Source organism: Laetiporus sulphureus, assembly GCF_001632365.1.
Source record: "Laetiporus sulphureus 93-53 unplaced genomic scaffold LAESUscaffold_65, whole genome shotgun sequence".
Classification (NCBI taxonomy): Eukaryota; Fungi; Basidiomycota; class Agaricomycetes; order Polyporales; family Laetiporaceae; genus Laetiporus; species Laetiporus sulphureus.
The window spans coordinates 42,699-68,997 of record NW_024468574.1 but is presented as its reverse complement, the minus strand read 5'-3'; the positions used below and the strand labels follow the sequence as shown (position 1 = coordinate 68,997).

The following is a 26,299-nucleotide window of genomic DNA, read 5'->3' as shown; positions in this document are numbered from 1 at the left end:
CGCGATTAGCGGACACCAGATCGTCCCTGCATTGTTAGTCTTGCTACTGGGGCTTGTGCCAGTCGGCTTCCAAATCGTGAGTATATATGTTCCCCGCCATCATGTGTCCGTTGAGCATCTCTGGGCAGTCGCTGTTTGCATATGCAAATGGGTCATGGGAGTTCGCCATTGACGTAGGCAGCTATCCAAATTGTTCCTATGGCTCATCCCCGTACGTCGGGATAGATGGGTTAGTGCCACGTCCACCTCTCCGACGTCAGCCGTCCTAGGACTGACCTTCCTCTGTATAGACGTGAGTTTGAAGACCGATTAGTTGTTGCTCTGACACGCACGATTCCTGCAGCCCTCGCCACGGGCATCTGCCCGGCTGTATCCGACCTGATCGTGGTCCTTGTCACTTGGTATAAAACATTCCGACTCGCCATAGAAGTGCGGAAGTTACGGTTAAAAGGATCGATCGTGACGATGCTGATGAGAGACGGTGAGTACGTGTTGCTCTCTTGGTACATGCTATGCCTTACGAGCAACCATTTCAAGGCACGCTCCACTTCATGTACGTCGGACTCTCTCACAGTGCTTTGTCTTGACTCTGTTCTTCCACCGTTCGCTAGGGCCCTTTTACTTCTCAACATCTTCAATATCAGCAGCGAGACTTCACAGGCAAGTCTACCCATACAAGTGTATGGCTACCTTAAATTGAAGTGCAAGCAGACTCAGTACTCAGCCTCCGCCGCGATTTTCCTGCTACCGTGAGCGACCGACCATACCCAATTCAGCTCAACTCATGCTTACCGAGTCAATCAGAATGACGTCAATCTTGGTGTCGCGCTTCATCCTCGATCTACGACAGGTATCCCTCGGCAGCGTGGACTTGAATCCGATGTCTCACAGCACCCTGAACACGCCGGACGGTCCCTCTCGCCTGGTTGGCAACTTCGGCGCCGAGCTCCAACACACGTCTCTTGTTTTTGAGAATGTCGAGGATAGCATTGAAGATGAGCAGAGCATCAGTGTGGACTGTGAGACCTATGAGTTAGCGCAGGTGCAGTAGTCATCGTACATACAGCCATGCGATCGTGTTCCATAGTGCCGACTCTGTAGCCCACGTTTGCACCTTGACATAGTTCACCGATCGCGATATTCCAAGCAAAATGTTATGCTAATCTGGCACGAAGTATACGCTCAATATAGCATAACTTCAGCAAGGGAGAGATTCGCCAGGTCAAAAACTGATCCCGCTGCCGCAATGCTGAATGTTGTCCGAGACACAGACAAAAGTCGGCGAATTGGTGGCAGCAGTCACTCAGTTGCACGCCCCAAACCATGTTCACAGCATAGCAGATGTTTAGACCAACATTGCAGGTAAAGCGTCGCAGTCTCACGAAACATTGGAGACACCTCAGTGGCAAATGCTATCGGTCGTTTACGGAGTTTGAGAGATTCGCTGAGCAACGATTAGAGATGCCTTTTTGGGCATGCAATGTTGGCACGTGGTTGAACGGTCCTTTGCCTGGGCCTCTTGGACCATTAGCGTTAGACATATGTACATCCTTTGGCTTTTCTCATACGGCTAAGTGGGTTCGTTCGACGAGATATTTTCTGTGGACGAGACGGAAAATAACGAATACCCTCGGACAACACTTGCAAATTTGCGCCTGAGCGCTCACCACCATTTTTAACTTTCTTCGTTCGCTGCAGCGAACTCGTTCGGGAAAACCAAACCGCTTCGCAGCATTCATCATGCCAGGCTTGAGGACGCAAGAGCATACGAAATTGGGAGGCTACGACTTCTACCGCGAGGTCTTGGGCAGCCCGAAGTATGTGGTCGCACCTATGGTCGACCAGAGCGAATTGGTGAGTGTACCCGGTTTCAAGGAAAGTCCGTTCGTTGATCTTGAGCTGCACCTGGTAGGCGTGGAGGAAGCTCTCTAGGAAATACGGGGCACAAGTAAGTAAGCATCTATGCGTTACCTCTCGATTCGCAGCAGTAGCTGACCCGTCCCCCAGCTCGTCTATACACCGATGATCAACGCCAAGGTTTGCAAATGCGCTCTATAACACTTACTCGCCATAGTTCAGAGCTCAACCTGCTGTATGCAGATGTATGCCGATGGGTCGCATAAGAATTATCGCCAACAGGTTTTCAACACCGCCTTCGGAGAGGAGGGCGGGCCTGAGGACCGGCCACTCATCGTTCAATTCTGCGCAAATCACGCGGAGAAACTTCTGGCATCAGCCAAGATGCTGGAGCCGTATTGTGATGCGATCGATATCAATCTGGGATGCCCTCAGGACATTGCGAAGAAGGGGCATTACGGGTCCTTCTTGCAGGACGAGTGGGATCTGATCTACGAACTGAGTACGTTCTCCTACTAACTTCTTTACTGCATCATTTTCATCGTCCGCTCCAACACAGTCAATACATTGCATTGCAACCTATCAATACCTGTGACAGCGAAGTTTAGGGTGTTTTCGACGGTGGAGAAGACGGTAGAATACGCGAAGATGCTAGAGCGGGCCGGAGCGCAGATTCTAACATGCCATGGTCGAACGCGCGAGCAGCGGGGGCACCGAAGTGTACGTTCTCCATATGCAGTGTCCCCGTTTGCAGTGACTCACATATACCTTAGGGTCTTGCCGACTGGGAGAAGATCCGTGCGGTCAAGGCGGCCGTTTCGGTGCCAGTGTTCGCGAACGGGAACATTCTCTTCCATTCCGACATTGAGCACTGTCTTGCTGCCACTGGCGCGGATGCTATCATGTCTGCGGAGGGCAACCTCTATAATCCCGCCCTGTTTGCTCCTTCTTCCCTACCACGACCACCAATAGCCTCCAGCTCCTCCCTTGGCTCTTCTGACTTACAGTCCGTACCTATATCAGCGACGGCCTCGGCAGCCCTCCCGACATCTTGCCTTACAGGCGACCACCCGCGACATACAACCCTTGCACTCGAGTATCTTGCGATCGTCAAGGCGCAGCGCACGCCGACCTCTCCGAGCGCGGTCAAAGGGCACCTGTTCAAGCTCCTGCGGCCAGCACTTGGGCGGGAAAAGGACTTGAGGGAGCAGCTCGGACGCGTGCGAACGGATAAGAACGAGGATGGTGCGATGTGGGAGAAGTATGAGGAGATAGTGAAGGACCTTGCGGAGAGGATGGAGGTGAGTTATCGACTCGACCTGGCTGATCTTAGTGGTTGGCTGATCATTAGGGTGGCCATAGCGAGATGAGAAGGCGGTTGAAGGACGGGAACTCGAGTCCCTTCTGACGATTGATAGCGGGACGGGCTTGCCACTATTACCACACTGGCTTGCACAGCCGTACTTCCGACCATTGCCTCCAGTCCCTGCTGAAGATGAGCAGACGAAAGGCAAAAGCAAGATTAGTAATAAGGCTCAGCCTGTCAACGTTGAAAATGCTCTAGGTAAGTGCTTTCGTGAACGGTATATACCTTGCTCGAGTGATCGTAACTCTTTCTCAGTCTCGAAGAAACTATTGTCTGTGGCAGATGCTGCACATATACCCTCTTTGGGGAACGAAGCTAGCTCGCAAAGCACTCCGGTGGTGGTTGTGGGCGAGAAGCGTTCCCCACCTGAGCTTGAAGGAGTAGAAGAGAACAAGCGAGCAAGGCTGGAAGATGACGTCGGCGCGAGAGAAGTCATCAGTGTCGCTTAGCTCTACGACGACGGCAATCATTGCATTTAATTTACGAACTCATTGATTCTTGATCGTCGACGATTGCTATATTACACAGAGATTGTATATCCACATCAAAACGAGCCTACAGCAACCCACGAAAGCGCCATATAAGTCGGCAAATGCGCGGCAAGTTGTTGATCATTTCTATCGAACGCCGTATATACGGAACCACAAGAGTCGCGACCTAGCCAGTGCATTTACAATCCGCCGCCGCCGAGGATGTACTCGATAGCAGCGTTCACGTTTCCGGCAGTGGCGAGCAGCGCACGGACGTTCTGCGAGGCGTTTGTGAAACCCATGTCTTGGAGTTGCTGCAGCTCTACAGTCAGCACATAACGATACGGTGAGAAAGCGTGAATCACCCACTTGTAGCTGCACTTGGAAGCGCTCTTCCGGTGGCCTAGTGTCCGCCGGGGCAGCAGGGGCTGGGAATCCACCGCCCAGCGCACTGAGTCCAAACGGATCCGCACCGCCTTGCCCTCCCATCGCAGCGAGCATCTGCTGCATCATTGCGGGATCAAACAAACCAGCACCAGGCACAGCGCCAGGCGCAGCGCCTGCCCCTGTTCCTGCGGCACCCGTCGCGCCGGGCGCGGTCGGCGAGGTGCCTGTGCCCGCGGAGGCGCCAGTGGCAGGGGGTGGGGGGAAGAAGGGATTGAAGAAGGGAAGAGGGGGGTTGATTGTGCCGGGAGAGGTGGTTGTGCCGGTGCCAGTACCTGCGGCTGGCTGGACATTTTGTCGAGCGGTAGAGGGCAGACCAGGCGCTGGGAAGGCTCCTGCACCACCACCTGCACCGCCCATATCGCGCATCATCGTGGACATCTGGAGCATCATGCGCAACGTCTCGGGATTGGAGCTGTGTGTAATTGATGTGAGTGAAGGCAGCTTGGAGATGGAGACAGTAGGGCAAGCTGCGTACACCATGTTACGGAACTGCTCGCTTTGGAAGACCTGCCGCACTTGTGGACCCATAGCTGCCAGTTGAGGGTTGGACGCGATGATCTGGTCAAGCAAGGCGGGGTTGGACATGATACCAGACATTTGCTGAAGGAATTGAGGCGATGTGAGCATGGACTGCATCTGTAAACAGACATATCGATGTCAACTATCATTCTTTCCGACTGATCATCAAGTAAATGTCATAGAGTGTGTCAATGAGGGCAAATATCAGAGTTGTGGGGCAGGTTTCAAAGAAATCGTGGTCTCAACAACACCGGAGCCACCAGTACAGCTCGCTGGCTCAAGCAACGATCAGATGTCGCGACAAAGCCGCCACTCACCATGTTGGGGTCATTGGGATTGAGGCCGAGCTCGGCAAAGGGATTAAGACCAGCCATCGCCCCATACCCCATATGGCCAGTGAGCTGAGTGAGAGGATCGTGCGGGTTCTGCCCAGCCTGCATGTTGGGCAGCGGCTGCTGCGCTGCGGACTGCGACGTCGATGCGGCCGAGCGGGCTGCGCCCTTGACCATGTGAATGGTGTGCGAAGACTGGATCTTGTAGGTGGAGAGCACATCCTCGTCCTGACGCGTATACAGCGGGCTCAATCAGTGCGTCGCGAGAGTGGAGATACGATCGCACCTTCAACACACGCCCTGAAGAGGGGATTCAGCGAGGGAGTACCTCAAGCAGCGAAAATATGCACGCACCGGAGTAGATGAGGCGTTGGCGGTCAGCAGGGACATCTGACTTCTCCGCAATGGCCTGCTTCAGGTCAGCAACAGTCTTGTCGGTAGCTATTGTGATCTGGAGCTTGAGCTCGCTGGGCCCTGTAGCAGGGTCGGTCAAAATGGTAGAACGCAGAGGATGAGGCACCACCTTTGACGTTGATCTGAATCTCTGAGGTAGATGGGGTATCGGAGGACATGGTGTTCAGTACCAAGCAATAATGATTAGGCGCCTATTCGATGCTGACCGAAACTCTCGGGAGTTCCCATCATCTCACCAGATATGCACAGTTTATGAAATGATCATTCACTCATGACATCAATTGTGTATATACATAGTATCCTTGTCCATAGAAATAAATTCCATTACGATGTGCCTGCATTGTCAGTGACCTCTATTTGTGTCGCGCAGTTGCCCTCTGGTATTGCGCGGGTGCTTTCTGGTATGGCAGCGTGACTTGTATCCCCATCCGTGGCACGGGCAGGCCGCAGAAGCCTCCATATTCTCAAGATAGCTCTACCGCAGAGCCTGCCCAACCGATCGCACCCATACACGAGGTATTGTAACGTGAATAGCAAGCCTCCTATGAATGATAGCGCGAGCACCGCAGCTGGCCATGCCGTCCAAGCCACAGCAAGCAGGAAAACCATGAGCGTGCCTGCCGACATGCACAGGCAGAGCGTCGGGAGCCTGCATGTCAGGCAGAAGAAGAAATATGACTTGTACACGTCTAGTGCGATGCGCTGTGATGGCCTAGTCAGCCTGCCGGAGAAGTGACGCAGATGACTTTGCTGGACTTACCTGAAACTTTTCAGCATCAGCACCACTGTAGAGCAGTATGAATATCGAGTCGATCAGGATACCAAGACCGGAGCAGACTGCCCCGAATGCGACCGCTCTCTGTGCCAGGCTATCGATGGCGAAGATCGAGCCTGGAGCAAGCCCGAAGATCGTCGCATCAATGCTGCATGAGTCGACGGATCGTCAGCATCCCGCGTGCATCAATACCGACTGACATGCATACCCAGCGAGTGCCAACAGCTGTGACAGTGACAATATATCAGGTTAAGAAAGAAATAGTACAGAAGGACGTGCGTACAGCGCCACCGACTGTATACCACTCCGCCATCAACCTAGCCAGCACCTTTTCAAAGTCGGCGTCAACCTGAGCATGTCTTAGTTCGACATATGGTGCATGTCGATCCACCAACATCTCTGCTAACGAAAGGGGGCGTTCCGCGATTCTGTCGTGCAGGGACACTGGAAGGGCACTGCTAGAAATCAAGTTCCACGGCGAGCTCGGCGAAGGCTTTTCGTCAATCCAATTCAAGACCTCGCGCTCATCCTCTGGAAAAGAAGGAAAGTATTCCTTCCGGGGTGTTGTGACGTATGTAGACTCGTCTGATAAGCTTTCTATCTCATCGTCGGAGTAGATGCGGAAGCCTTTGGGCCGCGGTTTTCGTCTACGTATCAGCTGATCGCCACTTTTGCCAGTACTGTCCACCAGTTGCTCCTTCGAGGGAACACTCGACTCGTCCATTGAAGATGGCTGCGCATTCCTAAGTCCCGTTCTTGATGCTGCTCATAATAAATATCCGTTAATGCGCTCCTACACAATCAGATCGACGTACAACATGCCGACGAATATCCGTCTTCATGGTCGGACGCAGGCTGGGATTCGACTGCAGTGATGGACGAGGACGATGACAACGACCGGGGCGCGTGCAATCTGACCGCGAGCATAGCACTATGCTTTTGCCGGCTTCCAACCGTAGGGCTTCTCTTTTGAGGTGGTGGGCAGTTCAGGCGGATGTCTATATCTGTGTGGCAAAGTTAGAAAATGCGATCTATGTGAAGATACACCACCATATGAACACTAACTTCTGCCCGCGCTGGAATTTTTGAAGAGCTCGCCCAGCGATACGTAGGCTGATCCTATAAGATGTTTCTTTTTGCGATTCTTGCCGTGTGATTTGTGCCAGACCTTGATGTCCAAACGCGAATCATGGTGGACATCACGTCTTAATTGTCGAGAGCGCTAGTTTAGAGAATATCATGAGCAAGAGCACAAAAGTGCTCACAGAACGAATGGGGTTTTCAAGTTGGGATTTTGGCCGTCACATCCAAGGACAATTTCGTGTATCTGGTGCGTGTCTACCACGACCACCGTGACGACGGGCCTCCACGACTTCTCTGGCTGGATGAAGAGGACCCCATGTGTACGGACAACTAGTAGAAACAAAGTCCATCAACGCAGATCACATTACTTCCATGATAGATCGATCAGCATGAAAGGCAAATCGTACCTGTGAGATACCACGGCCTGTAGCGCAAAACAGTTCGCGACTGAGCTTGAGTCTACGGCTCGACGAAGACAAGGACATACTCAGTAAACATGGCGCGTGGCGAATCGGTGATCTATCCACCCAGTTGGTTACACGTGTCCCGATGGCAAGTATAAGGCGGCGTCGACTGCGATGCGACGCGTTGCCCAGCACTTGAAACCAGAGCAGACGACTCAGCGGTGAGTGCCTTTAAAACGAGACGGCGGCAGCAAAAATGGTGGCGAATGGGAATGGTAATGTGGGGACAGCATGACCGCGCTAGCCTGTACGGCGGACATCAGCGCGTTGCGAAGAACTGCCTCGTTCCCGAAAGATGCTGTGCAGAGCCACAGTCTCCAGCCTTTAACGCGAAACCTTCGCCACGATGCCCAACTAAATTGAACGTTCTTCTGATGCGGCGGCACCACAAGATAAGACGATTTTAGAGACAGGACCAGGACACAGGATGACAGTGCAACGTTCTTGCTTTCAAGTTTCGAAATGTTCTGTGCCGCCACCGAAGCTTGGCGCTTCCTGCCTGGGGCGCTAGCCTCTTTAAACACCGACTTCAACAAGTATCATACATGCATATCCATCTGTCCGAACTTGCTGTTCGCAGATTCTTGACAAACCCTACAAGGCAACCTGAGCAGGACGAAGCCCACAATCACAAATTGGCGCAAACCAGAAATGCTGCAAGTGCGTTACTGATCTTGATTCGCAAAGCCAACTGGGGCCAAGTGTCTCTCGTCAATATTCCCTCGATATCCGCACTGGTCACAATATAGCAAATGGTCCCTACTCTGTCCTGAGAAGTTGACTGGATGTGAATGCAGACATGCGCTTGGTGAGGGGCTGGAGTTGAACTCAGGTTGGACCCACAATGTCTCAAATTCAGCTCCGACTCGCTCATATGCTCCGCAAAGGCTCGTGCGTGCTAGCCACGCTGATCTCTCATAGATAACTCTCCAGCAACTCTTCCACTCGTGCCCGCCAGGTATCTCATCTGGTGAGTTCGCATCCTAGCGCAGTTGCAAGTGAAAGCGAGACTGAACCATCGACTTGCAGATATTGTACCTTCGTCTGCTGGGCCGAAGAATGCTTGTTCGCTCACTGTCCATAGCTCCAGCATGGCGTAAATCGGGGCTATATGCGCTGCCAACTGCGAAGTAAGCAGCCATTCATCATCGATGTCTAAACGTCTAAATGTTGGAGTGTAGATCCTACCTTACATGCGCAGGAGGCTCTGCACGTACATCGGGTCACTCCTCACCTCGTAGTTATCACGTAAAGGCTCATCGATCTTCATGCTTCCGCGCGGTTCGCCTCTTCAGCTCGAACACCACCTCATTCCCGGTCCAGCAACCCGGAGCCCCAACGACAGACCGATCTGAGGCTGATGTCTTTGCAGAGAAACTGCAACGTTTGCGAGATGCAATCATCAACAAACCGCCTATATGCTCTGGGCAGTTCGCACTCGCACCGGAAGAGCTCGTTATGTATTACTCCACCAAAGACGGTGGTGCACGGTGCGAACTCCTCCCGTCTCTGTTAGAACGTACTTGCTCACAGTACGCTCGGGCGCTATAGACGGCTGGACTTCGCTACCGCAACGGAGGCCGAGCTCAAGTCGCTTGCAGACGCGTGCGATTTGGCGACGTTTGGCGTGAATCAAAACGACGTCTTCGATGAGACGTACAGGAAAGCCGGCAAGCTGGATACCTCAAAATTTGCATTGAAGTTCGACCCAGCCACTTCTGGTTTGCTCGATGCCTTCAGAGGTGACTTGTTGGAGGATGACAAAGACAAGCCTATTCGTGCTGAGCTGTATAAACTGAATGTTTATGGTACGCGGTTGGTCGACGATCTCACTAGATGGTTTTCTCATCTCGATTTAAGGTCCGGGTTCGTTCTTCAAGATTCACAAGGACACACCTCGTGGCACGGACATGTTCGGCTCGCTCGTCCTCGTGCTCCCCACATCCCATACCGGCGGTAGTCTGAAGTTCTCTCTAAGAGGCTCTTCATGGACGTTCCCCACTGCCAACATGGTGTACGCCGACGGCCAACCTCGGCTCGCATATCTGGCCTATTTCAGCGATGTCGAGCACGAAGTCATGCCCGTCGAGTCTGGATACCGTGTAACGCTGACGTACAACCTCTACTACGCCGATCGCTCCGCGGAGTCTGCGGGAAAGGATGTGCCAACGGTGCGGCGGGAGCTTTCGCACAACCGGGATACGTTCAGGGACGTCTTCAAGACATTGCTCGCGGATCCTACCTTCATGCCGAAAGGTGGTCTCATCGGTTTCGGCCTTCGTCACCAGTACCCATTCATGCTGAATGAACCACTGAACTTGCAAGCATTCGCGAAGCGGCTAAAGGGCAGCGATGCCGTGGTTGTTGATGTCTGCAAGGAACTTGGTCTGAACGCGTCGTTCAAGTTCGTTTACCGAAGTGATGGATCGGAAGAGAACTACAGAGTGCTGATGGATCACTCACTGAAGCCTTGGATGGAGATAGAGCCGTGCGGGTATATCTTTAGCGAGCTGCGTGATGCTCACGAAGGCGTGGTAATCCACCGTCATCCACAGCCCGTGACATCTGCGGAGGAAAATGACCAAGATAAGAATGGAGATGAGAAACATGACGAATCGGATGATTTTGACGAAGACGAAGAGTATTGGGAGGAGTGGGACGAAAATGGCAACTGGAGGCCTACTGCAAATGAAGCAGAGAACGTGCACTGGGTGACAGATGTCACTCCCTATACTGAAACTACCACTGACTGGATGGCACACGGAAACGAGCCCATAATGGGCACTGTGTATGGCGATGTCGCTCTGCTCGTGAAGGTATGGTTTCGCGTTTACCGCCCGCAGTCTTAGTCTCACGATGAACTGGTGGCAGATCGAGCGCGACAAGTCCGAACAGAAATAAGGATGACTCCAGGTGATGAGATTTTTTTGTTATCATTACACACTACACCAATCCATATAGAATACGGAACTGAGCCGAAGTCGGAGTGTCTTAAACGCCACATCGTCCGGGCATGAAGATCGCTGTACAGGCTGTATGCTTCCAACTTCTACATTGTTAAACTTGAGCTGTACGAGACATTCATTGTCGTTATGCGGACTCGGTCGGCTGTCTCCCAGGCAAGATGTTTGATCCGACAAGTACAAACTCACGAAGAGATAGCTGTTGGGTTCTCTGATCCATCACATTTGTTGTGCATCAGTTGGTGAGTGTAAAATGCTGGTGAACGCCCGAGTGGAGGTGGTATGTCGACGCATGTTTGGAGCACACAGATGGAGGTATTCAGATGGAATTGCGACTTGTTCTCGAGCTACACTCCGGGATTCTGCTTCGCTGATCACCCGCAACGAACTTGTCGCAAATGAGTATATAGATCTGGCTACGTCTTAGTAGGTATGATGTTGCTCCGGCGGAGTTCCCATAGGCACAGCATCTTCAAGCGTGACCGTTCAATGTTCAACCACAAAGTTCAGAGCTTCAGGGAAGCTACTGGCAGTACACCGCGGGATATACAGAATGAGCGGAAGAATGTGTGTGTATTGAAAAGATTCCAAACCGTTGCTGGTTGCCAAGTCCCGCATTGCACCCAAGGTCACCGAGTCTCGTGTTCTGGTGGTGGCTTCGCACGTTTGACAAAGGCAACCCATACGCCAAACGGGAGCACTGTCCAATGATACCGTTAGCTTTATATGGATACTAGGTGGATGTACTGCTGATGCATATCATTAATCCACAATGCATCGTGGTGCCACTCACTCGACTCCTAACGCGTTGCTGAACATGCACCACGAACACTCGGCAATTAGAGACGAAGAAAGGTCACCTCGTGCCAAGGGGCAATGTTAGACATTCGCTTGATGCGAGCAGAATCTATTGCGGATATGCTCAACATGTTACTGCCGCACTTGTGTGACCGTGGCACGAAAGTGAACTGAATCCTAATGTCAAGAACACCGGGGTTCTAAGCCCGACGACAATCATCCAGTGTAATGCCTGAACAGATATGAAAGTGGCAACGACGGTAATGTTGCCCCTTAGGAGCCCATACGACCACCAGCATTATTTCAGAACAGAATTGTCTGCTATTGAAATACTCTACGTACCAGAGCTCATAGCGAACTGGCCATGGGCTAGGAATGCCAGTAAACATGGCGACGAGGTTAGGACGTATCCCTCCTATGGTTCCGTTCATTTAAAGCCTTAAGCGGCACGCTTTCGAAAAATGCGATTTGGGTGAGGTATTGAGCTGAGAAATGGTTTAAATGCTGACCAGCACTATACAGGGCAAGCAGCAGCCCTTGCAATATGTTTTTAGCGAATTAAAAGTGAACTGCTTATCGTCTTCATGAATCATTCAAAGTGCATCCACATGTTCGTTGTGTAAAACATGTCTTCCGTCGACGTATCAGCTTTACTCAATGCTTGGTTTGGCATGCACAACTTCGATCGATGCTTCCTTATAAGGACTCACGCTATCAATGGGAGAACTAGCGGTGAATTCTATTCATAACCTTGACTTTGCGACCGACTTCAATTGAGGCATCAGCTGGATCTCGGGTCGATGCCAGACATGTTCTGTTCCTCGGAATGTCGCACCAACGGCTCGGAACGACATCGCAGATTACCGACAGCAAGACGTCTCGGCCAGGCGATGCCAGAGCTCGTGCTCTCGGCTTGCTCAAAACTCCGTTCATTCGGACATTTCGCTGTCATTAGAACTTGCGAAGCATCCATACTGCATACTCTGGGCTGTTCTCGTTGGTGCACTGCCAACTGTCCGAGTTCCCGCTGATCTTTCAACGATAGAGTTCTCTCAGCGTGCGCAGCTCATGTGCACGGTGAGGCGTATGCCAGTCGCCCGCCTATATATTCTTCGCTGTCACGAATGGTCCTGCTAACTTTCGACCCCAACGTCCGTCTCGCACCATGGAATCCGACTCCCAGAAACGAGTAGCCATCATAGGTGCCTAGCACAACCCTGCGTATTCTCACTCCGTCTCTCACCGTCATGCACAATTTCCAGGCGGTGGCCAAGCCGGTCTCGTAGCATACAGGCATATGAGCAAGTACCAGAACCTGAAAGCAGTCATCTTCGAGGCTTCGCCCTCTCTCGGTGGAATATGGTCCCCTGACCATCCTTATCATCGTCCACTCATGACGACCAACATATGTCGCCATACCTGTACCTTTTCTGATGTCCCTTGGCCAGCGGACGCAGGACGCGAGAGGAAGGACCTCTTCCGGTACTCCGGGGACATGGGTCACTTCCTTCACGTGTATGCGCAGACTTATGTCAACAAAGCGGACGTTAAATTGAACACCAAAGTCGCCACAGTGGACTATCAGAATGACAAGTGGACGGTGAAGAGCGTTTCCACTCACCAGGATGGCAGCTCCGTTGAACATGTCGAAGATTTCCATTATCTGATCATCGCTACGGGCTTCTTCTCGAGTCCGTTCATTCCCACTTTGCCAGGCATAGACAATTCCCCCGTTCTTGTTGAACACTCAGCTGTGTTCAAAGATCCCGATGCGTACTTGGACAAGACCGTTGCCGTGGTGGGTGGGTCACTGTCTGCCGTTGAGATCGCTGGTGCGCTTTCTCCCTATGCCCGCAAAATCCATCATATTGCTCCGAGGCCATTCTATGTCTCCCCCCTCTACACGCCAACCAACTCCTCGGCGATGCCATCGTTCCTTCCTTGGGATTTCTTGTCGTACGACAGAGCCAATCTCAATGGCCGTCGCACAGAAATGATCAATCCGACCGCCGACGTCAACCACGACAAGCATAACTACCTTCAGTCATTGTTTCCGAACAATCTTCTCCCTTCGTTTAAGGTCGACACCAGCACGCCCCCGCAAGTCGGCATATCCGAGCTTTACAGAGGTGGGATTCAGACGGGGATCGTGCAGATCTATCTCGCGAGACTGGCCGCGATTGATACGACGACCGGCGATTTGGTCCTTTCTACGGAAGAACGTATAGATTGTCCAGATGTTGTCATCATGTGCACTGGCTACAACATCGTGCTACCGTACCTCTCTCAGAGCGCCCGAGATGCGATCAGTTTCCAGCCGAATAATCGTAGTGTTCCCTTCCTCTCTCATCGCCTCGTACTGCATCCTGACTTGCCAAACGCCGGATTCGTGGGCATGTATCGAGGAACGTACTACGGGGTGATCGAGCTTCAGGCGCGTTACTTGGCCGCGGTATTATCTGGAATCCAGAGCTGGCCTTCGAAAGACGAGATGAAGAAGGGTGTGGCTTTGGAGGAGAGTGTACGAGAGGCTTCCAGCAAGTCGGGCATCCAGTTCCCTCATGGCGACTATGCTGGCTTGTTCGAGAGCTACGCCGATCTGCTTGGCATCCCGATGTCTGATGCGACTTACATGGTGGCTGCGAACTATCCGCTCGAAGTCACGCGCGGCGTGGAGGAGATCCGCCTCGATACTGAAAGCGCCTTCACGCTCATGAAATCCAGGACTTGGGTTCGAGGCGCTGTATTCCGTTCGTGGGCGGGCCGGTGGAAGGTCAATCGCAAGGTCCGCGGTGCGTCAGAGCCTAGGATGAACGGCCAGTTTGTGGGCTTTGGCACGTTCCTTATGCGCCCTGTGACTGCTTCACCGAGTGGACCAGGGGTCATGACTGAGGCGGTCATACGCGAATACCTCTATCACGAACAAGGAGTCTTCATATCGGCGACTGGAGGTTCGGCTGAAGAGCAGCGCAAGGCAGTCTATCGCTATGATCCTGCTAGCGATACCATCGCTGTGTGGAGCGTTGTTCGCGACGATTATGAACAACGTTCGAATGAAGGTCAAACGGATAGCTGGCAACACAACGTCGAGGCTGTCTCGCGCGACCCTCTCGACGAGTCCTGGTCCGCGGAGCAACATGGTTCGGACGGTTGGTACGCAATAGGAAGAGGATCTGAGGCGGCGGTCCTGGCGGGCTACAAGTTCGTCTTTAGTGGCGCAGAGGTGACGCAGTTCAAAGTCAGAGACATATTCAGCGGGGGCCTCGTTAGCGAGGCTACGTTTACAAGGCCCTGAACGTTGAACAATTGGGCTCGTTCTAGTGACGTGACAATGTAAGACAATCATAGTTGTTCAGCTTTTGTGATGATAAGTGGGTACACTCAGGTGTACTCACCTTGGTTACAATTATTTTGGATATCCTCCGTGCTCGTAGTTCTTGGATTCTGGACTGCTATCATTGCCGCTTCATTCTCTAAAGAACTGCGGCGGAATCGCGATTGGCTCCTCTTGAAAGCTGAAGCGCGTCGCCATCATAGGCATCTTCTCAAGCTCTGACTACGTTGAGTAGACTCTTCATTGTACGCTAGGCGACGGCCAAGCTAGCCTGTGCGGTATCAGGGTATCGGGCTGTGGCGCATCGCGGTCATGCGCATACCAAACAACGCGTCAACAACGCGTCCACGAGTGGCTGCAAGCCGCAGCCTGTAATCACACTTACTGTGTTGTCTTCGAACTCTCATCCCATCGAAGTCTTCCAATGATGCACGCAAATATATCTATCAAGGTATCCCTTCAATTGCGAACTATCAGATGAACTTGATGCCATCTTGCCCTCACAAACAGCAGGCTCGCATTGCCGCAATTGAAACAGAAATTGACGAACCACAGAGACAATAGGTATTCTCCTCCAAAGTGTCCTGTCTATATTCATCTAACCTGTTCAAACGAGAGGGAAGACGCGAAAAAAGATCATCTCCAGGCACATCAAGCTCCTGCATCGGTACAACGAGACGAAGGATGCAGCTCAGGTGCGATCTCATCCAACCATTCATAGATATATGCGCATATAAGATCTTGACGAGACCGGTGAGTGGACATACATGCCCAGCACCGGCTGCAGTGCTCATCGGTCACGAGCTAGCCTCGCACCGCCAAACCACCTTTTCGTCTAAGAACAATCAGCGTACCCAAGGACGCTTCGAGAGCACTATCCAGTCCTTCCGAACCAACGCCATGAACGAAGAGACGGTGGCCATCGTTGAATACGTTCCCCCGGCAGCGCTGGCATATAAGTTATAAGCAGATATGGTATTCGGTGAAGCGTCAACGCTGCATTCCGCGATCTGCGGCAAGGCAGAAGAGTGCCGCTATGAGGGATGATAGTGGTCGGAATGTGGCACGCGTGGGATTAACAGTCCAACATCGCTACTGAACCGCTTCATTAAGGCCGCGTGATAACGTTCGGCAGGGCATATTGACTCGAGTACAAGTTATAATTTAAACGTTTGCAGGACTAGAGATTTTATGGTGAATGGCACGAACTTACATCGATAAGTAGAATGGAGAGTGTCTAATTACTAGAGGTACTAGGTGTTGTACAGTTGAGCCATATCATTATCCTTGAGTGAATGAGTGCGGGATTTACTAAGTGGGAAGAGTTCAGAAAATTAATCTCCACCATCTCCGTGTCCGTGACGCCGTATCCTCTTCAAGGACATCGTTCTCCCTGATCACCTTCAAGAACACGCTCTCGAGCGTCGCTCTCTCCACTGTATACTCGAAATCCTTCTGTGCCGAGAGTACGCCGAATAGCTTTGCCAGCGACATTCCATGTCCAATGGGAACCTCGAAGCGCGTCGCTACGTCGTCCGCCATACGTGCGCCAGGGACCTGGGCCATGAGCTTCTCGGCAAGGGCCACCTCCTCCCGACTGCGGCAGGAGAAGTGGACTTCATACGTTGCATAGCGCTCCGCCAAAGACTCGGTGGTCCCCACAGCTACAGCTGATCAGTTGCAATGCGGCAAAGGGAGGCGTCACTACTCACCAAGTATCTTCTTGGCCAAGATTCCGACCTTATTGGCCAGAGCAGAAGCCTCCTCCATAGAATCTGTCAGGAACAACCGTGAGATGCCGACTACCCACGGGCATACCAACCGTTACGCACGTGTTGTTATTACAATAGCCTTCCCTCTAGCTACAGTCCTCAACGTGGCCCACATATCGCGCTTCATTTTTGCATCGATACCGGTCGAGAACTCGTCGATGAGCACCACTGATGGGTTACCTGCGGGAACAATCAGCGCAAATCACGCACGCATGAAGAAGGCAGGTACCGATCAGAGCAATTGCCAATGCCAGCTTGCGTTGGTTGCCGCCGGATAGGCTCGTAGCCAAACGGTCTGCATACATATCCAGCGAAGTAGCATGCATCAGCGCGTGGACGTTGCGTTGCACCTCTTCGCCTCGATATAATCCCTTGAGACGTCCGTAAATCATCAGATGTTCCCTGACTGTCAACGCAGTATCTATTGCGGTGAATTGCGGACAGACTCCGAGTGAAAGGCGCGCCGCTCTTGGTTGGTTAACAATAGATACATCGTTGATAAGTACGTCTCCTTCGTTCGGGATTACGTCACCGCCTGCAAAGCAACCCCAGGTCATAACGCTATTCAAGATCAACTTCGATAACACATACGAATCATATTGAACGTTGTCGTCTTGCCCGCACCGTTCGGCCCAAGAAGCGCAAAGATCGTATCCTTAGGTACGCCAAAACTCACATCGTCCACAACTTTATTTCCCGGGCTGCCATACGCCTTGACGACGTTCAACACACGCAGTGCGTCGTTGGACTTTGCGGCCGCTGCTGCTTCGTCATCCACATCATGACGGCGAATACAGGCGGCGCGCAACTCTTCCACGCCCGAGGCGAGCTTCGTTGTGGTAGAATCCCGCTTATGCGACTTGAGACGACGCGGGCGTATGGACCCAGAGTCCACCCAAACTAGGATAGCAAATAGCGCGAAGCTATAGCCGATGAGGTACAAAATAGGCCCTCCGAATCGAGAGAGTTGGCCCATTGACGGTAAAGTGGCAGGTTGGTTGCCGTCACAGAGCAACGAGAACAGATTGACGGACACAAATGCGGCATGCACCTTAAAGGGTGAGCTATCAGTATCATGCATACAGGTTGGCGAGATTCTGCATACGGCGCTGACTACAGGAGCTGTAACGGACAGCGTGAAATCTAAGTACAGTACAGATTCAGCTGAGGCATCGCGCGTACTGACTGAAGCCACGTACGAATGATGCTGAGATCACGCGAGCTGTCGAAGACATTTGCATATGTCACGATTATAAGGTGGGCGGCGAAATAGAGCTAAAAGGATGGAAGGATACGTATTAGACGATTCTTGCCCACGCCAGATCATTACTTACAAGAAATGTGACGATTTGGTATCCAGCAGAGAGTGCAAATGCCGCAAGGGGGGAGTTCACCGCCAGGGATACACAATAAGAAAAGAGCGCTGCGGCAACGCCATACAGGACAAGCACCACCCACTACGATGTCATAGAAGCATCAGTACTCGTGATGAGCCATTTCCACAGTCAATTGAAACTCACGAATAGACCAAGTCCAGCAAACTGCGTAGAAACCGTAGCAAAGATGATTATCATGACAGTCGCGACGATGAGGGAGAATATTGAGTCGAACATGAGATGTCCTAGCCACAGCCCCACCGGATTGGACAGGCCGTTGGAGAACTGCATAGCCTGCACCGAAGAGCGCCGTTCCTTCGAAACATACAGCGAGAAGAACGCCGGGAAGGCCGACTGCACAGTATATTCAGCACCATTTCACATCGAGAACACATTGAGCGCGTACCATCGCAGCACCATAGAATGCAACCCATTTCAATGTATCCAGCGTCTCTCCAAAATTGAACTTTGCGAAGCGCTGGAGATTGGCCATGATGAGCCGCGGAACCCCAATGCCTTTCCCTGACGCGTTGACAGCATGATTTAAAAAGACATTTGATGCAAGATTTAGCATGGTTAAGCTGGTAAACCCAGGAGGAGTAGCCTGCCATGCAACGAGCGCTGAACTCGAGTCCAGATCGAACGAAACGCCTCCGAGAGGGAAGCTCAAGTAATTTTGGTGTACTTGTTCGACGAAGGTCGCATTGTTGCTGATGTTGTACACTGGCACCGTCTCCATAGTCCGCCCAAGCGTCGACAGGATACCAGGCGGCGAGGCGAGGACCTGAGCACCAAAGATGCCGTATTTTGCAGCTTGGTTCACCACGGGCGAGTACGGCGCATACAATGGCAGGCTTTCGACGTCCGGGAAGGCCTGCACGCATGTCTGGGCAGGCAGACCAGAGATGAAGAACAAGGGCGCACAGGCGCCCCCCACGGCGATGAGGACCAACAGCAGAGGTGTGAGCCAGCTGCGTCGTGCGATGAGTATGCGCTTATGGAACACTGTTAAAGCCTGTCCCACCGGCGACCTTTTACGGCCGTTGGTCAATCCCAATATCGGAAAGCTGCCTTCGGACAGCGTCGCATCGTACACCTTCTCCTTCGTAGCGGATTGAGTCTCTGTGTTGCTGTGCATCAGGGTGAGGAATACATCTTCAATGGACGCGCTCTGAACGGAATATGAGTCGATGAAACCCTCTTCTCGTTCCATCTCGAGCATCTTCAAAACTTCGTGCACTATTGAGGAGTCTCTTGACCTCAGCTGATACGATGTTCCATTCGGTGTGGAAGTGGAAATGAAGGCGAAAGGGGCTAAGAGACAGATGCGCTCAAGGAGTTCCGATGGCTCGGCAGAACCCTCCTCGAGATCGTCAGGGAAGGTCACATGCACAGCGTACCCTTCACCCAGTTGAGACTTCAAAGCGACCGGAGTGCCCTGTGCAACCAGCTTCCCTGGCGCTGCAAGAATTGCGATCGTGTCGGCGAGAAGATCGGCTTCGTCGAGGAACTTCAAGCAAATGATTCAGTATCTGAGTTGTTATTTGGTGTGATAGACACGTACGTGAGTTGTGAAAACTATCGTTCTCTCATGACGCACCGACGTCAACGTTCGCCACAGAGCACGGCGGGACAAAGGGTCCACACCGGAAGTACACTGAGTTCGCTGTCAGCATCATAGGTCTACCTGGTCATGCACGATAGTTACCTCATCCACCAGAAGAACTATAAGACGCGACAGATGATTAGCTAGGTTGAGGATTTGTTTAAGGAGAAAATAACGAACTTTTAGACCCTCCCACCAACCCAATCGCCAGCTGAAGCTTGCGCTTCTGTCCGCCGCTGAGTGCATTCGCATTGTAATGGACCTTCTTGCCAAGATCGCAATCGTGCAACAACTGCTCGATGTCCTCTTTACTGGAGGAATCGCTCAGGGGTTTGATTGCCTGCCAGAGGCGCAGTGTCTCGTAACACGTCAACTCCGGGAATAGCACGTTCTTCTGGGGGACCAGGCCTATCGTCCCTAACGGAGGACGTTCGGCCCCGCCCTCGAAGAGTACTGTGCCGCGTGTGCGCCCCAGGAGCCCGGCAAGAATAGACATTGTTGTAGACTTGCCCGCTCTGTGTGGCAGAGTCAACGAGGAAAATTCATTGTGAACCTGCAGTGCTTACCCGTTCGATCCGAGTAAGACATAAATGCCGGTCTTCGGAATGTCCAGACTGAGGTCTGCTACTGCAGTGACCACCCCTTTGTTGCGTCTGAAAGTGGATGTCCTGAAATCCTTTCCTAGATTCCGAATAGAAATAGCGGTGCCAGCTGGTAGCGATGATATGCCATCCTCGACCGCTCTCTTTTGCTTTCCCCAGAAATGCCAAGACAACTTCGAGGGGTTGTGGGCATCATACAAATATCGCTCCAGTAACACCGCGATGCATGGCCAGAGGAAGATATTGATCTATATACTAGTCAACATTGACTCAGCAAGGCCGCTGACGAAAATAACTCACGATGGCTGCGAAGATGAGTGGCAGGAGTCGCAAATGATTATCAGGATCCGGTCGGATTACACTCGTTGGTATCTGGTGCACTTCAAATCCGCAGACGGCGCGGATGGCGAAGATGTAAAATCCTGGCGGGAAGAACAACGAGTAGATGAATGCGGAAACGGTGCTAGCATGCTGAAATACAAGAGCTAGAACAGCGAAACCTATGGCCAGCACTGTGGATGCAATCGCTGCAAGCTGAGGGCTCCTTCCGAACGGAACGGAGGCAAAGAATGACCAGCTTGCCAGAGAAAGGCCCAGAAGAAGATGGATCGCGAAGACAAGACCAGTATTCGTGCCTGTGAAAATCTGAAAATGCCAGATGACCGAGACGAGAGTCCATGCGGGAATATAAATGAGTGATATGGTAAGGTGCCAGGAGATAATACGAGCAGAGTCCATGAGACCCATGGCTTTCATGTGGCTGGTGAGCTGGGTCGCCCGCTCGAACATGACGGACCCAGGCAGTTGGTATGCGATGCCGATATAGCATATGAATAGCGCAAGGACGATGAGGTTACGTGTTCCCCTGACGAAGCTCAGCCGGACATCTGTATCTTGCTCAGCATTCGTCTCCTGCGTGAACGGCCATTCTAGAGGGGCCGGAAAGGAGATATTCGTTGTGAGTTCGATGATGGCGTTGTCCACGGCCCATTGCAAAGGTATCATCCGCTGCTCATAGCTGCTCGTGTGCTTCAAGACGTTTATGTACTCCAGTCCATAGTCCACTCTAAGAGTGTAATTGTACGGCTGCGAAGCGCTGCTGACATTGCTGGAGTCAGGAAGCGAATTGAAGATCAGTGCACCAAAGCACTGGGATTGGCCACTCCAGTTTTCCGGACAGTGTGCAGCAACGTCGCTCGGCGAATCAACCTTTTGCACGTTGCTCAGCTGCCAAGGGTTGAAGCCGCTCGTGATATGCGCCATGATGTCCTCCGCTGATGGCGAGCCAGCACCATTCGTGCCGTCCGCCCACAAGAGCGTCAGTGAGCCATCGTACTGGTCAGAAAGCCGCTGTACTGGAACAGCTGTTCCCAAACCATCCTATGCAAGGAACAGTTATGAACGAGAAAGCAATGAGCAAACAGCGAACACATACATTGTTCGGCCTGAAAAGGAGGAACTGCGCAGCTGCAAGAAATATTCCATACCCAATTGGGAGAAGAATACAACGGACAACGTTGAGCTGGAGAACGGTCAGCTCCTGTCAATGTAGTACGACGAAAATCTGCACACCCAAGGATGTTTCGACAGCACTATCACATTCTTCCGCATCAACGCGGAGAACTGTCTCCAAAACAGGCTTCGAGGCATCGCTGACCGGCCTTCACCAGGAAGGCGAGGGTTTACGCAGGAGATTCGGGGAGCGTCACGACTACATTTGCTCAGCCGCGGGGGAGGGAATGCTTATATGCAATGACTTGTTGGCTTTGCGCTGCTCCACGCAAGCATCGCACGCTGCACGGCCATCTAACCGCTCTTGGGACAGATACATCCTCGGCGCAACATAGGCGGGATGGCAGCTGTCGAGACTCTGTTGCCACGGCTGAACATCGCCGGGTTTTACTTAGCATAGCTTGTGCTGTACGCGAAAAATGTCGTCAACAATCTTTATGACTCAACTATTATAAGATCATGTTTCAGTGCTATACTGATCAAAAGCAGACGAACTGCTGACCGGTGAACCACGCTTCGCGCCTGGCGCTGTCGGCAACAATCACATCATATTTTGATCCCGTCAGGCGTCCCTCGAGCGGCGGCGCAGTTTGGGGGCTGCCGACGCTCGATAGGTAGTGATTACACTATAGATAGCTGATCAGATCACATAAGTCTCCGACGCGTCTGCTCCTGGGTCAAGAGGCAATGAGTTCGGTACTTACATGACGGCTCCCGCAGGGACCAAACTGGCTTCGGAGAAATCTGGCATATTGACGACTAGCGTTGATATAAGCCCTTCGTCTGTTATACTGTGGAGTCATGCATCATGAACTGGAAGCTGGCGTTAGTGGTGATGCCAAATATTCGTACTTGAGGTTGTGATCCGACTCTGACCGCAGCGCCCTGTCATGTCAGTCACCCTAGAGACAGGTTAACCCACTGTCGACAACCCGGATATTTGCGACCGGCTGGTTTCTCTGGTGGTGACCACTTTGATGTGGGATCAGAAAAGGACATTGAGGATTTTGGAAAACTGCGATGGAGAGCGTGAGAGACCCAAGTTGCAAAACTTTGGCGCCTAATGCTGGCACTCCATCCATACCGTAGAGCGTAGCTGCGACTCTCGTCGATGCAAATCTTCCATAAACTCTCTCTAACACAGCGTATCTACGCTTCTACTACTTATGTCAAGCAGTGTGGATCGTCTAACCAGCCCATTTAAGAGCGGACCGTGACAGTGTGCGAAGCCCTTTGATCCAAGTCGTCCTATAAGCCTCCCAAAATCCGGTTCAGACCTGTTCAACACTTAAATGATTACAGAGGCAGCTACGATAGCTGTACATCGCATACAGGTCCCGCCCAGCTCTGTGTAAACAATCTCCTCTTCCTACGAACGTTCAAATCAAGCCTCACCTGTGCAATCACTCTTCAGGCAGCTCACCTTATACCTACCTTATACCCGATCCTTCTCTCTACCAGCTAATTTCTTTTAATATAAGACAGGCAACATGGTTTGCACAGATATATGACGCATAGATGCTCGCTGTCTTTCTCCAGATAGTCTTGCGACCCTCGTTCATCCACGAACAGCGCCGATTTTTGTCCTTCAAGGATAATTCCAATGTCATGAAGCCAAATATCCACCTCACCCTGCATTTGGAGATGCAGCACTATGCAGCACATACTCCCAGCTTGACGCGCCAGACTCATGTCTGGTTTCGTGCTTCATAGTACTGATAAGTTGAACGTGGTTCATCTGCAAAGAAAAGGATGCCCCCCCCCCCCCCAAACGAGGCAGCGAAGGCGCCATGCTCAAGATAGAGGTACTCTTTCAAACCCTCTCTTCGCTTATCAGATGTCAGAGAACAAAGATGGAAGATCGTGGTCCTGTCAAGTTCTCCGTTTGGCAACACCCTTCGGAGGTATGATGGCGAATATTCGTGCTGCTCTCCAGCCAGTGAACGAAACAACATGCTCACTGCTTAGATCCCTGTTCCTCTGTCATGCATGTACATCGCTCGCACTGCCACCATTTCAGACGGAGAAATAACACACGGAGAGACCGCCGGCCGAGAGGCCGGCAAAGCAGGACAGATTTGAAGTTGTATCTCCTCGCATCTCCGCCTTCATGAGCAGCTGATCGCGTCGACCACATTATATATAGGAGCCTATGACGCGATTGTAGGGTACACTCTGTATACTTACCTTGGTCACAATTAGTATGAGTATTCTCCATGGAGTCATAGCTTGAACTCTGGCTACCTTTCAAACTGCATTTACTCTGAGGAATTCGATGAAATCGTCGAACCATTCGTATATTCTCCGCGTTTTCTTTTCTCGGGCTCTGATAACGCCGAATATACTCTTCTTTGCATGCTAGCTGGTGGCGAATCCGCACATTCAAATCACCTGTGCGGTATCGGGCTGTGGCGCATCGCGGTCACGCATCTACCAAACAACGCGTCAATGAGTGGCTGCAAGCCGCCGCTGGTAATCACACTTACTGTGTTGTCTTCACACTCTCATCCCATCGCACACTTCCAATTATGCACATAAGCATACCTATCAAGGTATTCTTCCAATTGCGAGCTCTAAAATGATCTTACTCGATATCATCTTGCCCTAAGAAACAGCTGGCTCGCATTGCCGCAATTGAAGCAGAGATTGACGAAATACAGAAACAGCTCGGGTATCGTCCTCCAATAGGTCCTGTATTTATTCATCTAACCTTTCCAAGTGAGGGGGAAGACGCGAAAGAGATCGTCTCCAGGCACATCAAGCTCCTGCATCGGTACAACGAGACGAAGGATGCAGCTCAGGTGCGATCTCCTCCAATCGTGCGTGCATATATGCGCATATATGACCTTGACTTCGCCGCATATCAGATCTTGATGGGACGGGTGAGTGGCTGTAGATGCCCAGCAACGGCTGCAGTGCTCATCGGTCGCTAGCTGGCCTCGCACCGCCAATCCACTATCCGTCAAATCCACGAGGAATATGGCCTTGCAGATGATGATTAAGCGGCTCTTGTGTCCGTATATAATGCATATGCTTCGAATTAATGCGTTTCTGTCGGGAAACAGCGCATATAATCATTTTCGTTGTTCGATTACGATCCAACTGGTCCCGTTTCCACACCAGATGTCTACGGCCCTTCCACCGTATTCACTCGGATCTGCAGGCGGCCATATAAGCACTGGAACGTCGACGTCCGTAGTGGAACCCATGCCGAGGTTCCCATGCTCGTTCCATCCCCATCCCCATACCTCCATCCGCGGCGCTCGTGTTTCGCTGTCCTGCGATATCAAATCACCGGACGATGGCGCAAAGTCCTCCATTCCAATCAACTCGAACAGAGACAAGACATGCTCGCTCCCACAAGCGACCTTGACAAGCCGGTGCGAACTCGGTGGGAAAGGAAAGTCCACTGAACCAAGTGAGACTGCATCACGAACAACTCCTCGACCGAGCTGTCCCCTGGAGTGGCTACCCGTAGCCATGATGAGATAGCCAGAGGTATTGCGCACGGTCGCATACGTGCCGTGCCATGTGCAACCTACGCTGATCACATCCTTCAGCGTTCCCAGGCCACGCAGCTGAGCCTTGCGGTTCGAACCTAGCGCGGACAATCTCCCTGAGCTATGCAGGAATACTGAATGTTGGTTACCAGCAGCAATCGACTGAATGGATCCCAGTCCTTGCACATCATCGAGGCCGAGAGCGATGATACGAGGGGATGTGTAGAACAAAGGCAACTTTTGAGAGCTACCTGTCGCATATCCTACTTGGCCATGTCTCGCTGCGCCCCATCCGACCAGATACTGAGTGGAAGTCCCATTCTTGAGTGCCAAGTTAACTTGAATGACGATATGATGTGGACCAGTGGCCAGAGACCGAATAGTGAACGTGCGGTCTACATTGCCGAGTTCTGTATCAAAGAGAAGCTGCAGGTCGACGACATGAATGGGATCCCTTCCTACAGTCTTCTCTTTCACTCCTCCCACTCCGAGGTTCCCGTAGTCGTCAGCACCCATCGAAATGAGCACATCGTCCCGACCAGCGCACGACAGTACCACGTACGATGTTTCCCACCCCGAAGCTATCAAGCGTGGGCTATATCCTTCCAGATATCTCCCGCGCGAGTGCAGTCCGAAGTCCAACCGCCTAAAGTGCGAAGTGGATGCCGGCCCCGAGTCTGCAAGGTGTGAGGGTCCGAGCTGTCCCTTGCGTCCATCACCACTGCCCCATACCTGAGAACCCTGCGACGTAGAGAGAAGTACAAGCGTATGGTTGGAGCCACATGCGATCTGAGTAACTGCACGCGTCCCAAGAGGGAGTATTCCTGGGGAATGACCAGCGAAGATACACGGAGCAAAGAGATGTGCGTCCTCGTCGTTTCCCGTGGCGAGCTGACCTCGGGCGTTTGATCCAGCTGACAGGAGAGAGAGCGAAGGCATCTGTAAATACCACCAGAGTTTTCGACAAAAAGCAGATCTGCTACTGGGATCAGCTGAGTCTAGCTGAGTCCGTGCATCCAACTTGCAAGACTCAATGCGTTGGACCCCGGAAGTGCCTTACATTAGACGCCAATCGTCTTCGTTAATTCATTCCTCATCCTGACCCTGTA

General features: G+C 52.0%; 9 protein-coding genes across 9 annotated transcripts; 5 read left to right on the top strand and 4 right to left on the bottom strand.

Moving 5' to 3' along the window:
• Positions 1-226: 226 nt before the first annotated feature.
• LAESUDRAFT_731513 (uncharacterized protein) lies at positions 227-1,232 on the top strand (the record flags this gene model as incomplete). Its single annotated transcript, XM_040910059.1, has 4 exons — positions 227-284; positions 344-573; positions 797-1,061; positions 1,123-1,232. Coding segments are annotated over 3 exons (543 nt in total), but the record flags the coding sequence as incomplete, so codon positions are not given.
• Positions 1,233-1,657: 425 nt separating this feature from the next.
• On the top strand, positions 1,658-3,756 carry LAESUDRAFT_492540 (Dus-domain-containing protein). The gene is made up of 8 exons (XM_040902669.1): positions 1,658-1,854; positions 1,913-1,948; positions 2,008-2,037; positions 2,101-2,359; positions 2,417-2,577; positions 2,631-3,158; positions 3,220-3,421; positions 3,479-3,756. The coding sequence occupies exons 1-8, from the start codon at positions 1,741-1,743 to the stop codon at positions 3,670-3,672; spliced, it is 1,524 nt and encodes a 507-aa protein (XP_040758888.1). The 5' UTR covers positions 1,658-1,740; the 3' UTR covers positions 3,673-3,756.
• Positions 3,757-3,893: 137 nt separating this feature from the next.
• LAESUDRAFT_717669 (uncharacterized protein) lies at positions 3,894-5,563 on the bottom strand (the record flags this gene model as incomplete). Its single annotated transcript, XM_040907353.1, has 6 exons — positions 3,894-4,007; positions 4,063-4,776; positions 4,977-5,219; positions 5,278-5,291; positions 5,346-5,465; positions 5,515-5,563. The coding sequence occupies 6 exons, from the start codon at positions 5,561-5,563 to the stop codon at positions 3,894-3,896; spliced, it is 1,254 nt and encodes a 417-aa protein (XP_040758887.1).
• Positions 5,564-5,729: 166 nt separating this feature from the next.
• LAESUDRAFT_752811 (uncharacterized protein) lies at positions 5,730-8,058 on the bottom strand (the record flags this gene model as incomplete). Its single annotated transcript, XM_040911747.1, has 9 exons — positions 7,751-8,058; positions 7,671-7,687; positions 7,446-7,593; positions 7,246-7,385; positions 6,996-7,184; positions 6,464-6,942; positions 6,389-6,405; positions 6,166-6,328; positions 5,730-6,107 (listed from the first exon to the last, which is right to left on the bottom strand). Exons 1-9 carry the CDS (start codon positions 7,759-7,761, stop codon positions 5,730-5,732), a joined length of 1,542 nt encoding a protein of 513 aa, XP_040758886.1. The 5' UTR covers positions 7,762-8,058.
• Positions 8,059-8,629: 571 nt separating this feature from the next.
• On the top strand, positions 8,630-10,875 carry LAESUDRAFT_492397 (uncharacterized protein). Its single transcript, XM_040902668.1, has 6 exons — positions 8,630-8,697; positions 8,757-8,857; positions 8,909-9,217; positions 9,279-9,535; positions 9,588-10,543; positions 10,599-10,875. The coding sequence occupies exons 2-6, from the start codon at positions 8,787-8,789 to the stop codon at positions 10,626-10,628; spliced, it is 1,623 nt and encodes a 540-aa protein (XP_040758885.1). The 5' UTR covers positions 8,630-8,697; positions 8,757-8,786; the 3' UTR covers positions 10,629-10,875.
• Positions 10,876-12,583: 1,708 nt separating this feature from the next.
• LAESUDRAFT_731510 (FAD/NAD(P)-binding domain-containing protein) lies at positions 12,584-15,273 on the top strand. The gene is made up of 2 exons (XM_040910058.1): positions 12,584-12,690; positions 12,751-15,273. Exons 1-2 carry the CDS (start codon positions 12,654-12,656, stop codon positions 14,781-14,783), a joined length of 2,070 nt encoding a protein of 689 aa, XP_040758884.1. The 5' UTR covers positions 12,584-12,653; the 3' UTR covers positions 14,784-15,273.
• Positions 15,274-16,148: 875 nt separating this feature from the next.
• LAESUDRAFT_763968 (P-loop containing nucleoside triphosphate hydrolase protein) lies at positions 16,149-21,828 on the bottom strand (the record flags this gene model as incomplete). Its single annotated transcript, XM_040913359.1, has 17 exons — positions 16,149-16,486; positions 16,535-16,597; positions 16,655-16,774; positions 16,824-17,129; positions 17,186-17,645; positions 17,700-17,737; positions 17,794-17,869; positions 17,929-18,051; positions 18,115-18,324; positions 18,377-19,480; positions 19,535-19,627; positions 19,679-19,695; positions 19,757-20,091; positions 20,143-20,426; positions 20,479-21,558; positions 21,614-21,700; positions 21,751-21,828. The coding sequence occupies 17 exons, from the start codon at positions 21,826-21,828 to the stop codon at positions 16,149-16,151; spliced, it is 4,812 nt and encodes a 1,603-aa protein (XP_040758883.1).
• A 2,343-nt stretch (positions 21,829-24,171) lies between these two features.
• On the top strand, positions 24,172-24,753 carry LAESUDRAFT_707840 (uncharacterized protein). Its single transcript, XM_040906666.1, has 5 exons — positions 24,172-24,242; positions 24,300-24,361; positions 24,410-24,491; positions 24,558-24,572; positions 24,624-24,753. The coding sequence occupies exons 1-5, from the start codon at positions 24,219-24,221 to the stop codon at positions 24,690-24,692; spliced, it is 252 nt and encodes an 83-aa protein (XP_040758882.1). The 5' UTR covers positions 24,172-24,218; the 3' UTR covers positions 24,693-24,753.
• Positions 24,754-24,764: 11 nt separating this feature from the next.
• LAESUDRAFT_752807 (RCC1/BLIP-II) lies at positions 24,765-26,218 on the bottom strand (the record flags this gene model as incomplete). Its single annotated transcript, XM_040911746.1, has 1 exon — positions 24,765-26,218. Exon 1 carries the CDS (start codon positions 26,127-26,129, stop codon positions 24,765-24,767), a length of 1,365 nt encoding a protein of 454 aa, XP_040758881.1. The 5' UTR covers positions 26,130-26,218.
• Positions 26,219-26,299: the final 81 nt, after the last annotated feature.